The sequence below is a fragment of the Phascolarctos cinereus genome, unplaced genomic scaffold, assembly GCF_003287225.1.
Source record: "Phascolarctos cinereus isolate Bilbo 61053 unplaced genomic scaffold, phaCin_HiC Scaffold_2;HRSCAF=192, whole genome shotgun sequence".
Classification (NCBI taxonomy): Eukaryota; Metazoa; Chordata; class Mammalia; order Diprotodontia; family Phascolarctidae; genus Phascolarctos; species Phascolarctos cinereus.
Window position 1 is genome coordinate 42,929,525 of NW_027555625.1, and position 16,626 is coordinate 42,946,150.

General features: G+C 42.1%; 1 protein-coding gene across 1 annotated transcript in view; it reads left to right on the forward strand.

Moving 5' to 3' along the window:
• HYDIN (HYDIN axonemal central pair apparatus protein) overlaps positions 1-16,626 on the forward strand; it is a 464,226-nt gene that overhangs the window by 343,147 nt on the left and 104,453 nt on the right. The window contains 6 exon segments of the mRNA XM_078149348.1: positions 1,150-1,324; positions 4,385-5,020; positions 9,018-9,239; positions 12,283-12,476; positions 13,277-13,459; positions 14,445-14,564. Of these exon segments, the coding sequence (XP_078005474.1) occupies positions 1,150-1,324; positions 4,385-5,020; positions 9,018-9,239; positions 12,283-12,476; positions 13,277-13,459; positions 14,445-14,564 (1,530 nt within the window).

The window sequence follows — 16,626 nt, forward strand, 5'->3', positions numbered from 1 at the left end:
ACTGACCACCTCTTGAGATAGCCTTCTCTACCTTTGTACAGTTCTTTTAGAAATGCGTTTTTCTTCACATCCAACCTAAACCAGCCTCTGCGGTTTATATCCATTGCATCTAGCTCTGCCCATTGGAACCCAGCAGGAGAAGTCTATTAGCTTGACTACATAGCAGCCCTTAAGACACTGGAAAATAACCATCAAACGCTCTTCCTCCCGAGTCTTCTCTTCCTCAGATCACTTTGCCCCATCCTCAGAGATCACGTTCTCCACCCCCCTCACAATCCTCATCACTCTCCTCCTATTTGTCTGTATCTTCCGTAAAATGTAGTCACTTTCCTTTTTCTCCTAAAATAAAAAGACAGAAAGAAAAATCCAGTTAAGTAAAAAAGTCTCTTAGTTGAGTTCCAGTTAACTGAAGTTAGCGTATTGCTATTAGAGGCAGCAAGGTGGTACAGGAGAGAACTCTGGGCCTGGAGTCTGGTTCAAATTCAGCTCCGAGCACTCACTAGCTAAGTCACCCTGGTCAAGTCTCTTAACTGCTTGGTGATTCAGTTTCCTCACCTGGAAAATGGGAGTAATTACAGCACCTCCCTCCCAGGGTTGCCGTGAGGCTGAAATACAATAATGTTTGTAAAGCCCTTAGCACAGTGCCTGGCACATAGCAGGTGCTTCATAAATGCTTGTTTATGTTATGCAGTAAACAAGCAAACAAATAATACATGCTTATTTCTTTTCTCCTTCCCTTCCTTCCTTTGTTCCTTCCATCCCACTCAGAGTGGATGAAGGATGTCTACTGATATTGAGAGTTTCTGTTAAGCTACATCTCTCTCCTTACTGGGGCCAGAACATTCTGGATAAATGAACATGGAAAATAAACTAGGGATGAGATTTAAAAAGAAAAAGAAACCAGAGATACTAGATTGAAAGGCAGTATGGAAACTGCACAGACCTTGTCCTTCATATGGTGGGTCTGCCATGTATTAGCTAGATGACTGTGGATGAGTCAACCCTTTGAAGTATATTTCCCTATCTGTAAAATGGGCATACCGACTAGTTTCCCAGCCTACCCCACGGGGGTTGTTGTAAGGAAAGCGTTTTGGAAAGCCTTATAGAAATAGGAACAGTTATCCATAGCTCAATGTCTGTCTCCTCCAGGAAACAAGAGAAATTAGCTCGGGAACTTCAGGAAAAGAAAATACAGCAGGAACTTGAACGGCAACGTGAGGAGGAAGAGATGAAAAAGAAAAACAAAAGAAAGCAGAGAGAACCCGTCAAAGAGGAGGCCCCAGCAAAGAAACCTGCTGGACCAAGACAGTCATCACAGACCCAGGTAGCAGACACATAGGGCAGACCGCAGCGGGAGGTGCACAGACAGCAGCAGGTGGAGGACAGACAGCGGCGGGTAGTGGTCAGAGAACCATGGGCAGTGGACAGACAGCCGTGGCAGTGGGCAGACAGCGCAGGGAGTAGACAGACAGCAGCGGGTAGTAGTCAGACATACAGCAGAGGACTCTCAGATTGGGCTTGAGAAGACTTGGTTCAAGTGCAGACTATGGGGCCACTGATCCTTGACCTTGGGCACATTGCGTCAAGCTCTCTGAGCTCCCCTTTCTTCCTCCAGCCTCCCAGGCAAGAACAATGTGCTTCTGAGAAAAATGTCACCTAAGCCTCAAAGTACAATATAAATATGAGCTATTAAAAATGCACATATTTGGGGCAGCTAGGTGGTGCAGTGGATAGAGCACTGGCCCTGAGTTCAGAAACTTAATAGCTGTGTGACCCTGGGCAAGTCAATTAACCCCAATTGCCTCACCCTCCCCAAATACACACACACACACACACACACACACACACACATACACACACACACACACACACATATATTTCCAAGGAAAATGCTGTGTAGTGTTAGTTTATCCTTATAGGCAGAATATGTCAGCCTGCAAACTGCATCAGTCCACTCTGAAAATGCCATCTCGTAGCTAGCTACAGACTGTAGCCAGATCAAGCCAGTAGACTGGCACACACAGGGAAGCGATCAAGGTCCATGTGCCGGTTCACATAGACAAAGAGGTCTGTGCTAGGGGTGGATGAAGCTGAGGTCAGAGGCTGGAGCATCAGAACACCCTAGACGACATGGGCAAGGTTTAGACCCCACAGGGGTGGGAAACCTGCCTCGAGGCCACATATGGCCTTCTAGGGCCTTGGGTGCAGCCTTTTGACTGAGTCCAAGTTTTACAGAACAAGTTTAGGTCCTCAAGTGTGGCCCTTGGACTGAATCCAAACTTCACAGAACAAGTCCCCTTAATAAAAGGAAAAAGAAAATGGTCAGGAAATATTGGGAGACTGAAGACAGTATCTAATGATTCAGAAAAAGCAGACAAGTCCATGCACCCAGGGTGCGGGGGACAGCTGAAAGCAGGACAGGTGCCATCTCCCCTCCTCTGTGGTTTCCAGAGTGCGTTTGAGGGTGAGTATCATGGTTAGTCAGTAGACATTTTACATGCTCAAACTGGCACCCAAGACCTGAAAATAAAATAGCCTTAAAGTAAAAGATTTCAGAGGCCTCAAGACCAATCCTTCCCCATTTCCTAAGTTCTCTACCACAGGGATATCAAACAAGTAGAAAGGGCTCCAGCAGGCCACACACTGACTTAAAAAACCACACATTAGCCTTATCTAGGTTATGTTATATTTTTGTATATTTGATTAAACATTTCCTATTTACATTTTAATAGGGGCGGGAGGGACGACTGGAGCTTTGCAGGCTGGGAATTGGCTACCTTTGTCCTACAATGTTCCTGACCTGTGGCTTTCCAGCCTCTCCTTCAATGAGCCCCGGTGAGAACTCATTTCTCCCAAGGCGTCCAATTCTATTTTTGGACACTCATTTTCCATTTGCTGACCCTTCAGTTATTTAAAGATTCTTTTTATGCCCCCAGCCCCTAAGTCTTCTCCAGTTCCTTCAGCCAACCCAATGCCAACATTGCATACTTTCCAACCCTATTATCCTTTTCTCAACGTGGTTCATCTTGCCTCCTTTTTTTTTTAATTTTTAATTTTTATTTTTGTTCTGGCAGCTGTGAGTTCATTGATATAAGACCTTTCAATGTAGAAACCCTTTTCACTGCTGACCTAGATCAGCAGTTTGTCTAGAACTGTGAGTCTTAGAGAGCTGTGGGGGAACCCAAGAGGTTAGGAGAATGATTCTTGGTCATACAGCTAATCCATGTCAGGACTTGACAGAAAGAAGCCCAGCACTCTCTCCACTATGCCACAGAACCATTCTAGCTGGTCATTATCCCTTTTATAATAGTAGACCCAGGACTAGAGATGGGATGTGCCCAGGGCACACTTGTCCTGTTCTGGACCCTCTGCTCTACTAATATCACCCAAGCCATGCATAGCTTGTAGCCCACTGGAGTCCTCAAGGCTTCCTACCCATCCACGCTGACCTTACTTACACAGTTTGTTTTTTCATCCCAAGTACAGAACTTTCTATTAATCTCTATTAAAACACAGCTTGTTTACAGCTTCAGCCCATCCTTCTATCATGGGTCAAATCTACAGAGGAAAGAAGAATGAAGAAGACACACCCAACATCCTCTCAAATTAATTTATCAGGCTGGCCATCTGACTAACCACCAACGTTGTAACAACTGGTTTAAGCCAATTACTACACATTGGCCCAATTCTGGTCGGTAACTTAGTGAGCTTTGAAGGCTTTGAAGGGAAGACCCCTATGGAATGTTCTTCTTCCCCTGGACTTTATGTGCCTCACAACTATTGCCTTGGCCCCCTTGCTCACGTGTGGCCTAAGTCACCCATTTGACTGTAAACACCTTGCAGTCAGTGAGTTTACTCTAGTCTTATTATCTAGGTATATGCAATGCTTAACAGAATCATGTGAGGTGTATACTCAAAAAACAAAACATTAATGCTATACTAAGCAGTTCTACCCATTCAGCCCAGAGGAGAGCTCCAGTCATGATTATGGATGGTAACAGAGACGGGCTAGAGCCAGCTCAAATGGACTCTGGAGAGCCAGCTGTTCAATTTTCAGTGGGAGTATGCCTCAGAAATCAGCAAATGCTATAAATCAGGGCTTGAGTTATTATTTTATTGATTGTCCAGGCTTAGTGTGGGAGAGAATATCAATAATGCAAGTTAAACACAAATATATCGTGCGTACATTTCTTCCCCCCTCAAGGGCCCCATTTTATTTTATTCCTCTAGAATCCTAGGAAATTTTCTGTGAGGTCAAATTCCATCTTCTTGTTCATTCTGTTGACCCTTTCTTCAATTCCTCCCCACCCCAGGAATTGATCCCATTCAGATTAGCCTTCACAAAAATGACTTAAAGCGTGTTGTATGTGTTTTGTTTTTCTAGGGTGCCAGTGCAAATGCCAAAGCAGACATCAAGTCAGATATCGTACTAGAAAGGAAGGGGTCAATGAGAGAACAACCACTCTTGGAGGACAAGAAGGAGGAGAAAAGAAAAAGGAGCAGACAGCAGCTGGGGGAAGGACTGTCCTTACAACCCCTGGTAGAACAAGTAGAAAGTGAAAGGGATTTATTGAGAGAGAGTGAGAAGCAGCTGGCCCATAAGTTCAAAGTCTATGACATGAGCCTAAAGGAAATTCAACAAGTCTTGATGCGCTGGGACCGGAAGCAGGGCATCTGGATACCCCACGCGGGCACTGACGATACCCAGCACGAGGCAGAAGATCAAAAGCAGGCCACTTCCGGGAGGAAGGGCCGGAAGGATCGTGAGAGGGAAAGGCTAGAAAGGCTGGAGAAGGAGCGGGCCGAGAGGGAGCGCCTGGAGAAGGAGAAGGCTGAGAAGGAGCGTCTGGAGAAACTCAAGGCGATGGAAGACAAGAGCGACGGAGGGGAGGGAGAGGAAGAAGACCACGAAGGGAAAAAGGACTTTGGGGTGCCCATCTTGGACTTCCAGCCGACTGTCTCCGAGGAGTTTAACTGGAAGCAGATCCTAGAGACAGAAAGGTTGCCAAAGATAGAGCAGGTAAAAGCGTCTTACAAAGACAGGGAAGCGTTTCATTGTGGCAGGCATCGCAAAGCTAGCTAGCTGGTCTGCCCCCAGCCTCCTCTCAGAATCTCGTGCAGGCTTTGAGCCAGAGCTGTCCCACTACCCAGTCTTCCTCCTTCCTTCACGTGATTTATTTTATCTCTACCTAGAGATCCATTCCTTCCCTTAAGCCTTCAGCAATGAGAACAGTGATAATTATCACAATCATTTTCTATTTGGTGTAAACCCAGCTGGCCCAAAGAGCACCACTAATCGAAAGAATCCATTCCTGATTCACAAGAAGCTGCGTTTGGGTAGAGTCTTTGAAGAATTATTGAGTCTGGGCTGAGTAAATGTAGATGGAGGCTAGCCTTACAGCTAGGGTAGCATCAGCCTGGGTGATGTGGACGAAAGCTCCCTGCCCCTAGCCTACCACAGAGTCTGAAATTCCACCATCAGACGTAGATTAAAGTGTTTTTACGCTTTAAAATGCTATGTAAAGGTCAGTTGTTATTCCTTTAGATCAAGGCATTTGTATCTCCAGAACTCCACACACACACCCCCCCCCCATACTCCCAGGGGAGGAGTAGATAATAGTTAATACCCATTATCAAACATCTTTATCAGATAACTGACATCCCCTTGGAAAGCACGGAGGGGGATCCTTTAGAAGGGAGCAAAGGTGAGATAAGTTTTGCTGGATAAAGGGAGAAACAGACTTGGGTATTGCCACATGAAGACAAGACTACCACCTTGGCCAAAGCATATTAGAGGGAAGCCCAAGGAAGGAAAAATAAAATGGTAGCACCTCAGAGACAAGTTTTATCTCCTTTATAATCTCTTTGGGCTGGTCTCTATTGTTTGATCAGTGTCTTCTAAGAGGTATTTTGTTTTTAAGAATTGTTCTAACTAGAATCATTTCCTTGCCTTGTTTTAGGCCTTTTCCTTGAGATGCCACATCAGAAACCAAGACACTCATTGCATAATGTATTGGCTATCATTGAGAATAAACAGGTCTTCCCATTCTCTTGACCATGAGCTTCCAAAGTCCAGGGTCACAGGTCTAATTGCAAGTAATTGCTGGAAACCAACTGGCAGACCTTACTGTAGAGAAGGGATGGGCAAACTACGGTGTACAGACCAAATCCTGCCCCTTGCCTGTTTTTGTACTACCCACAAGCTAAGAATTGTTTTTACATTTTTAAAGTTTTATTATGTTTAAAAATGTGAAAAAAAAAACCCCAACATCTTAGCTCCTGGGCCTTAAAAAAAAAGCATATGGCAGGTACGTGTATATGTATGTGTGTGTGGACATGTATATGTACATGTATATCTACATAAATATACATGTAAGTAGCCACCTCCTGGCCTCCTATAATACCACTTCTCAAAATAAAGCAAACCACCTGGTCCTTAGAAGCCAAGCCTCCATACCATCCTCAATAACGTTACTGATACTGCTATCAACAAGGGAATCTGGAAACTTTCCTCTTGTCAGTCTTACACTGGCAATACCACTGGACCAGTGGTGTCAAACTCAGAAACAGGGGCCAAGAAAACATATGTAAGGCTCCTTATGGGTACATAGTGACTTTTTAAAAACCCCATATTAACACTATCCATATTTCATTATATTTTAATTCATTTTGTTATATATTTCCCAATTACATTTCAATCTGGTTTGGGCTACACTTGTAACCACGTGTTTGATACCTCTGCCTTGGACCATAAAACTTTGTATGTTTTTTCTAAGCTTCCTTATGTCCAGTGAGTGCTTCTCACAGACCTATTCAAATAGGTCATCTCATGATGGCTTTTGATATAAAGATACTCACTCCCTGGTTTTCAGGACATCTGTTCATTTATTATAGTCATTTTTAATAATATTTTTCCAATTACATGTAAAAACAATTTTTAACATTTGAGGGTATTTTTTTAGTTCCAAACTCTTTCCCTCTCTCCTTCCCCTGCCCCTGAGTCAGAAAGCAATTTAATATAGGTTATATATGTGCAATCACACAAAACATTTTCATATTGGTCATGTTGTGAAAGAAAACACAGATCAAAAAAAAACACAAAACATAAAGTGAAAAATAGTATGCTTTGATCTGCATTCAGACTCCATCAGATCTTTCTCTGGAGGTAGATAGCATTTTTCATCATAAGTCCTTCTTGGATCATTGTATTGCTGAAAATAGCTAAGTCATTCACAATTGATCATTGTACAATAGTGCTATTACTGGGTACAATATCCTCTTGGTTCTGCTCACCATCAGTCCTGTAAGCCTTATCAGGTTTTTCTGAAAATTGTCCTGCTTGTCATTTCTTATGGCACAATAGTATTCCATTACATTCCTATACCACCTTATTCGGCCATTCCCCAATTGATGCACATCTCCTCAATTTCCAATTCTTAGCGGCCATGAAAAGAGCTGCTATAAATATTTTTGTACAAATAGGTCCTTTTTCTTTTTGTTTTTTATCTCTTTGGGATACAGACCTAATGCTGGGTCAAAAGGTATACATGGATTTAGAGCCTTTTAAGCACAGTTCCTAATTATTCTCCAGAACGATTGGATCAGTTCAAAATTCCAACAGTGCATTAGTGTCCCAATTTTCCCACAACTCCTTCGAGACTTATAATTTTACTTTTCTGTCATGTTAGCCACTCAGATAGATGTGAGGTGGTACCTCAGAGTTATTTTAATTTGCATTCTTCTAATCAGTAGTGATTTAGAGCATTATTTTCATATGACTATAGATAGCTTTTATATCTTCATCTGAAAACTGCCTGTTCATATCCTTTGACCATTTATCAATTGAGGAATGACTTGTATTCTTATAAATTTGACTCTGTTCTCTATATATTTGAAAAATGAAGCCATTATTGGAGACACTTGCTATAATTTTTTTTAATTTCCCATTATTGTAGTCACTTTTTAAAAGTTGAGTTTCTCTCTTAAGACTGATCAGTTTTCTTATTCCTGTTTTCCCATTTTGCTAGAGGAGAGGGGCTAGACCTTTGATTTCATCAGTATAGGGAACTCCCAGGTGAGGACATTCCCTTTATCAATGAGGGTCAGTCAGAGGTGGGCTTACAACCAGGTCATCCTGGCTTCAAAGCTAGAAAGGTATCAGCTACGTGATGCTGCCACCCCTTTGACTTGCTACGAATTCTCCTTTGCCTCCCCTCTTGTCAATTTTCTACCAATTTTACAATAAGAAAAAAAGTTATTGAAATCTATTTCATGGTTTTTCAATGGAAAAAAAAAATCTTAAGCCCCACCCAGTGCTATCTTTTCCAGAATTTTATCCCATTCACCCAGCCAAAATGATTTCTCCATCTGTCTCATATGCACTCATGACAATCTAATTTGTTTTGGAGTTATGTATATGTGCAGGTCTTATCTTCCTACTAGATCATAATAAACTCCTTAGGAAAAGGATTAGGTTGGGGCAGCTAGGTGGCACAGTGGATAGTGCACTGACTCTGGAGTTAGTAGGACCTGAGTTCAAATCCAGCCTCAGACACTTGACACTTACTAGCTGTGTGACTCTGGACAAGTCACTTAATCCAAATTGCCTCACCCAAAAATAAATAAATAAATAGATAGATATTTTTAAAAAGAAAAGGATTAGGTTTTATTCACCTTCTTATCTCGCTCAGTGACCAGAAGAATGCCTTGCACAAGTAGGGACTCAGTAATGTTGAATTAATGAATGAATGAATGAATGAATGAATGAAAAAGGGGTTCCTTTAGAACAAAAGAACAGTTTTTGTGGTAAAAAGAAACATTATGTAAGCACTCTACAGGTCACAAAAGCCTTGGAACTAAGCTCCTTCTGTCCATAATAACTTTTACCACGACCTTTGGCCAAGACAAATTCATTCTAGCAACTTGCCCAGTGACAAAGGAAGCTTTTTACCAGAGTAAAGACCCACAGAATACATAGGGAAAACAAGTTCTGACTCAATACCAGGATTTTGTTTTAGATGATGGATATCCTGGACGTTGGAGTCATGGAACTACCAATCCCACCTCCCGCCTTGTTCTCAATGATCCCGTTCCCAGTGAAAAGGGTGCCCGTGGTCTCGACAGAAATCCTTAAACACTTCACTTTTGTCATCCCGCCAAGTGAAGAAACCACGACATCCGAGGAGAAAAAGGAAAATGGAAGTGAACCTGAGGTTTCTAGCAGCACCCCAACAATGAATGTAAGAGATGGGATGATCTCCTCCGCTTACACACACTTCAGATTGAGGGTGTCTTAGTAGACCCATGGGTAGGAATTCTGTTTGGGGCAGGCAACACACCTTCGGTTGAGGGGGTTTTGAGATAGTGCCAGGTGGTGCAGGGTGGGGGGAGGAAGAAGAGGGAAACAGAGACCCTGGAACATCATGGAACACCACTGATGGAGAGGCACTTGGCCCTGGGTGAGAGGGCTGGGCATAGCTGGGAGCTTCCTATTTTAACTAATAATTCCTGCTAAATGCTGACTTCTATTGTTCCTATGCTACTTAAGGACCACAAATGCTGTCAGTATCCTCTAATTTCAGTTCCCTTCAGCAAAGCTCCATTCACCCAGCCCAGGTTACAGCTCTGCTCATGAGTTACCAAAAAGTACAGAATAAAAATATCTGTCATTTTTGGAGAGGAGATTAAAAAATCTCACAAGCACTTTGTTGGAATCTCCTTCCCCCTTCCCCCCACCCCATGCTGGAGTTGCTGACAAGTCACTTAGCCTTTCTGTGTCCCAGTTTCATTTATTTTTTATTATAGTTCTTCCCCAGAAGATATCTTAAAGGTGAACCTTTAAGACATCTTCTTTAAGATTCTTTCTTCTGGACTCCTCCTGCAACAATTGGTTTACACAGATTAAAATTCCACAGGAAGTAGTAGGAAACCATATCTGTTCCTTTATCCATTTCCCATTTTTTAGTAATAATCGCTAGTTTAGACAGATCATTTGGTATCTCTTTTAATTGCTTATTATATATTTTCCCTATGTTTATCCTTTGTTCTAATTTGATTTTAATTTATTTTTACTGTAAGAAATCATTGATATGAATGTATATAGACATTTGATTCAGAAATAGGTCCCACATTGGTAACCGATATCTATTACAATATAGCCAGTTTTATTATTTGTGTTGTTTTTTAGTGCTTGTCATTTCTAATGCATTCTGACTCTTTTCTAGAAGGAAATTTTCGTTATACATAGTGTCCCAGCTTTAATAGCTTTAATAAGCTTTGTTTAAAATAGCACTAAGACCCCTAGGATATGCCATATGTATACACATATATAATATATATATATACACATATGTATGTATACTATACATGTAATTGTGTATATACATATGTATGTATGTATGATATACATGTATGTATATATAATATACATATATATATGCAATATGCATATGGGTGTATATACACATATACCTAATTTCACTTGAAATATATATACTTGTGTGTGTGTAAGTATTTCACTTGATAATTTAATCAACTCCCATGGCTTCAATTTTCACTTCTTATGCTGATGATTCTCAGATCTACTTATCCAAACATAACCTCTCCACTGACCTCCAGTCTCACATCTCCAACTACCTATTAAGACATCTCAAACTGAATGTTCAGTTGACATCTTAAACTCAGCTTGTCCAAAGCCAAGTTCATTATCTTTTCCCCAAAGGCTCCCTCTTTCCAAATTTCCTTATAATTATTAAAGGCAATACCACCCTGCCAGGACCCCAGGCTCACTACCTAGGAATCTCTCACCCTCCATATTCAAACTGTAGCCAGAGCTTGTCTATTTCACCTTTGCCACATCTTTTGAACACACCTCTTCACTTCTGACAGTACCACCACACTGGTCCAGGTCCCATCACCTCATACCTAGATTATTGCAATAGGCTGGTGGGAGGGATGAGGGGTAGTGGTGGTGGTTGTTCTGCCTGGGAGGGTCTGCCTTCCTCAAATCTGTCCCCACTCCAATCTATCCTCCATTTAGCCACCAAAATGATTTTCTTAAGTCACCCCCTACCCTACTCAGGAAACTTCAGTGGCTTCCTATTACCTCCAGGACCAAATATGAAATCCTTTGGCATTCAGAGCCCTTCTTTACACACACACACACACACACGCACACATGCATGCATACATACACACACACACACACATACACACACACACATACATCCCTTCCCAGTCTTCTTACACCTTATTCCCTTATCCAGTGACACTGGTCTCCTTCCTAGAAAAAGACCCTCCATTTCCCAGCTTTGGGCATTTTCTCCGGCTGTCCCCCATGCCTCCTCTACTCTGACCACTGAACTACCTGGCTTCCTCTAAGTCTTGCCTAAAATCTCACCTTCTACAGGAAGCCTTCCGCAGCCCCTCTCAATCCTAGTGCCTTCTCTCTGTTCATTATTTTCCATTTATCTTGTTTATAGCTTGTTTGTACATACTTCTTTGCATGTTTTCTCCCCCATTAGAATATGAGCTCCTCAAGAGCAGAAACTGCTTTTTTGCCTCTTAGCACAGTCCCTGACACGTAATTGATACTTAATACATGTTTGTTGACTGACTGACTTGACCGAGAAGAATAAATTTGGTGAAGACTATTGGCTTTGCCACTCTCCTCTAAGGATACAGCAAAGACCTTTGAAATTCCCCAGAGAGAAGCTCAGGCGTGAAGGTAGACTCTCGTGCCATCCCTGGACCCTTTCCCGTAACAATTAACATCAACCCTCTTAGAGCAACCCTATGTTGTTGGGAATGTAGATATCATTATCTGCATTTCACAGAGAAGAAAACGGATTCTGAAAGGTACTTGCCTACAGTCACCTTGATTAATAAGTATGGGAAGTAGGATTTGAACCCAAGTCTTCCCAGCTCGGGGCCCAGCACACTCTTCACTTTGATGCGCCACCTTTCCTGCCCTGTCCCTCTCTGAGCTCAAGCTCCATCCAGCATTGCTCTTTCCCAGTTCGCTCTAGACTCTCTGACATATTTCACTACTACTATCCTTTGAGCACCTTCCTCGGTGGAAAGGACACCAAGTGAGCTTAAACACCAGGCATACTCGAGGACCCCCAAGGGCCCAATGGCTGAACGATTAAGGGCAGAATCCTGCCACTCAGCCATGAGGTTATTACTCCAAGGTGCCAGCAGCAGCAATGTGTCATTTCAAGGGTTCTCGCACGTCGCCTTTTTATTTTTGTTTTGTTTTAAATTGCTGTTCTTCCTTCACAGGAAGATCAAGTCACACCAGCTAAGGCACGATCAAGACAGAAAGACAAAGGTGCGGAGGCCCATAAGGAAAAGCATGGGCATGCAGCAGTCCTCAGGAAGCTGCCCGAGGCTCTGCCTGTGGCATCCATCACCCCCTTGACAGGCTTAGACCAGAACACCTTCACCACCCAGCAGGAGCAGGATAAAATCATGAGGTAGGCCACCAACCTAAGGAAACATTGGAATTAGCAGCACAGTGAACGTCCCTGCCCCTGCACGTAGTGTGGCAGCACAGCTGGGCTGGACGTACCATAGGACCGGGGGTGATTCTCATGTGGACCAAGTTCCTTCCACCCTTGCATCTTCCCCAGGGCCTTGTCCCATGATTCCTAAGATCACTCAATTCAAGAAACACAGACTGGGTACCTATAACTTGTGAGTCTCAGGGAGGTACAAAGACACTAATTAATAACCACCAGGATTTTATAGCTCTTTGAGGTCAGCAAAATGTTTGACAAGTATTATCATTTGATCCTCACAACCCCAAGAAGCAGATGCTGTTATTATCCACATTTTACAGAACAGGAAACTGAGGCAAACAGAAGTTCACTGACTTGCCCGGGGTCATTGAGCTAGTGAGTGTCTGAGACTGGGTTTGAACTCAGGTCTTTCTGACTCCAGATCCAGCGCTCTCTTGAGTTTCAGTTTCCTTATCTGGAAAATGGGAATAATAATACTTACAATCCTTACTTCACAGGATTGTCGTGAGAAAAGCACTTTTTGAACTATAAAGTAATTTATAAATGTCCATTGTCACCAGTATTATTCTTAGACGCAGTTGTCCTGTATCCACCCAACCATGTCATTGTACAACTCTACTGTTGTTCAAGTTGAGTGTAGACCTTCTCACCCCATGCCAGACTCCATAGCTTCTTCCAGTAGTGTTTGGTCTCATGCTATGCCCAACCAATGAGAAAGAGATTCTATCTATAAAATAGACTCGGTTATTTTCCAGCTTGAATAATTTCCGTTGGATCGTCCCCGCCCACGAAGAGGTGACACTCCGAGTACACTTCTCCTCCAACGAGGTTGGGAACTTTGATCAGACTTTCAACTTTGAGGTCCTTGGAACTCGCCGCCAGTATCAACTCTACTGCCGGGGAATTTGCACATACCCTTCCATCAGCCGGGACGTCAGGTCAGGGAGGGATTCGAGTATAAAAGTTGAAGCCTGATTCTCTGTACCTTCTGGGCTACCTTTCTTTTTGTATAGAGGCGAGGTCCTGGGTTAGATCATCCTGCAGGAGGCAGATTTCCAGCTGTTGGCCAAGGAGCGAGATCGGAGGGAAGGAGACAGCAGAAGGAGTTCAACTCTTTTTTTTCTTTAAGCCATGGGCACTAGCATATGGATGGCCATCAGTAAAACCGAAAGGTCTTGACAGCTAGGCCTGTGTCTCTTTATACTATCAGGTGTCCTGAAGAGAGTACTTTTCCAAAGATGGCCTGGGACATGTGGGAGTTCGAAAATAAACATAGAATTCATCCAGTTGCTATTTGTATATACAACTATGCCCTAGATTGTTTAATGAGGCCATCAGACTAAATGTCAATTAATCAAGAGACAGTCAAACCTCTTTTTTGAGCAAGAAGGGATTACTGGACACAAAACTGAAGTGGAGTCCTTACCCCAAGAGCCACGGGGAAAAGACATGGTGGTCAAGTGATTTTTATTTCTGTGAGATGGCACAGTGGAAAACCAGAGGACACAGGAATCAGGATATTTGAATTCTAGTCCTGTCTTTTCCACTGAGGAAGAGGAAAGCATTTATGAAGTGCCTACTGTGTGCCAGGCACTGTGCTAAGTGCTTTACAACTAGTATCTCATTTGATCCTCACAACAACCGTAGGAGAGAGGCACTATTATGATCCTCTTTTTATAGTTGAAGAAACCGAGGCAGACAGAGGTTAAGTGACTTGCCCAGGGTCACCTAACTAGTAAGAGTCTGAGGCCAGATTTGAACTCAGGTTTTCTTGAGTCTAGGCCCAGCACTCTATCCACTGAGACACCTACCTGCCTATCTACGTACAAGCATTTTATTTCTTCAGGCCTTATTTTCTTCTATAAGATGAATCTCTAGGTTTTGCTCAACGTCTAACATTCCCTGATTCTACTTTACTGTTAGGGTGGTGTTCCCTCATCGGAAAAAGGAGTTGAAACCTGAAGAGATTGTCTTTAAGAAATATATAATGAATCAGGAGTTGTTTCATTTTGGTCCATTGCTGTGTGGGAAATCAAGAGATAAGTAAGTGTCCCATCACCAAGGAGATCACAGGTACTTTTAGATTTGTCTCATTGACAACAGAGAATTGTTTTATTTCCCTTCTGTGGTTTTTAGCTTTTCTCAAAGTGGGTGTAGTTCTTTCCCAATGTCACCAAAGGCACATGTATATGGGTAGATGTCTGTGCCGTGAGAAGTTTGTCTGCCATGTTCCAGGAAAATGCTCCTGATAGCAAGGCTGGTCGTGTGTGTGCAACTCCCCAGATTGATGTGTGTCTGCCGATCCTTCCCCACTGGGCACACACACGGGGCACTAGGCACTCACGGGGCTAGCTGTGAAGCTTGCCTTCCGATGGTGGGTCCCTATTAGCAATCCTGCCTGCCCCTGCTTGGAACAAGTCACAAGATATCCAAGGAGCCACAAGGACCAAGGCCTGAGAATTTCCCCATAACTAGGGCAATTCTGCAAGATGACGGAAGTTCAACCTCCGGATCATTTAATTCAATTCAATAAGTATATTAGTATGGTCAAACATGCTAATCAATGCTCAAGGTTATAAATACAAGCTCCAGGAAATAACTACACCAAAAAGATATTTATTAAATAATATACGGGAAAAGTAGAAATCCATAGCCCCATATTCCATTCCCACTAGCCCTGAAATGGCAGCCTTGTTCAGCAGAGTTCGCCCCAAGCCTCAGCTTCCTGTTCCCTAAGTTATCCTACAGTTTTCACAAATGGCAGAAGTACCTGGCCAACAAGCAGAGATCTTGCCCCACGCGTCAATGCTAACCCATCGTAAATTCCTCTAGGTCAGAGAGGACACTCTACTTCCCAGGAACTAGGGGGATTCCAAGTACTGACCCAGCTGGGTTTGGTTCGGTTTGGTTTTCACAGAGTCTAATTCTTAAAGGGTGAATGAAGAGAGCCAATTCTGTGACCCTGGGCTATTTATTAACTTTATCACCATTTTAATCACTCAAAAAGCTGCCCTCCCTAAGTCCACCAAATGATGGCGACAGGTGAATGGCTCCAATAAAAGACTTGATGAAAGGACATTTCTGGTTTTGGTTTTTGTTTTTTTAAACAGAAAACTGCCTTCTTGAATTACTTTATTTCAAAAGTACATTAAGTTGGACATCAATCTAGAACTATTTAAAAATTTCAAAAGCTTCATTTAAAATGCTTAAACCAGAAACTTGAATGCAAAATGACATTGTCACTTCCCATGTTTCATTCAATGTGATGTGTACCAAAATCTCTTCCCAGTGGCAAATGGGTCATTGTCTCATGAAAATCTTGTTCATAGTCAGGAAGAATGATTTACTAACCAATCATGGTTCTTTTCACTCTTACATCGTCAAGACCAATGAACTTAAAGTTGAAACTTACACCTTGATCAGAACAATATGAACACAAATAAATACAAAGAATTTTAATTTCACAAGATTGATTACACTTTAAACTCATCCTAACCTTAGCACAATGTTTCTCATGGAAGTGTTTAGCCAAAACAAAACAAAACAAAAAAAGTGATTTGAGAGAAATGGCCCAGACTCAACCGATACTTACTGGTGTTAATTATTGTAAAGATAATCTAACAAATTATTAGAGAGGACAGTTTAAGTATAAACAAAAGCATGCATTTATTGATAATTCTTCCAAGTTCACATAGTATAAACCTATGTAGTTATTATTGCTATAATAAATTCTATTGTGAAATGTTGGCTTTATTGGAGCTTTTTTCCTTTTAGATTTAAAGGTTACCCAAAACATTTTATTACGGTACTAAACAGAAGGAATGTATGAACACAATGGAGGTATATGTACATTTCTGTAAGCCATAAGAAAGAGTTAAAATTGTGCTAACTCATGCATGCTGCAAGTTATTCCTTGACTAACATTAAAAAAAATCAACTACATGCAGTTTTGGCCTTTTATTCACATTGCATTATAGCTTTTAAAAATGTGGTCTGCACAGTTCAAAATGAAAAGAAAACCACTCAGCTCACAAAAGATACTTTAAATTCCTACCCATGCAAACACAAAAGAAATCTAGAACCTTTTTAAGTTACTTGTGAAAGG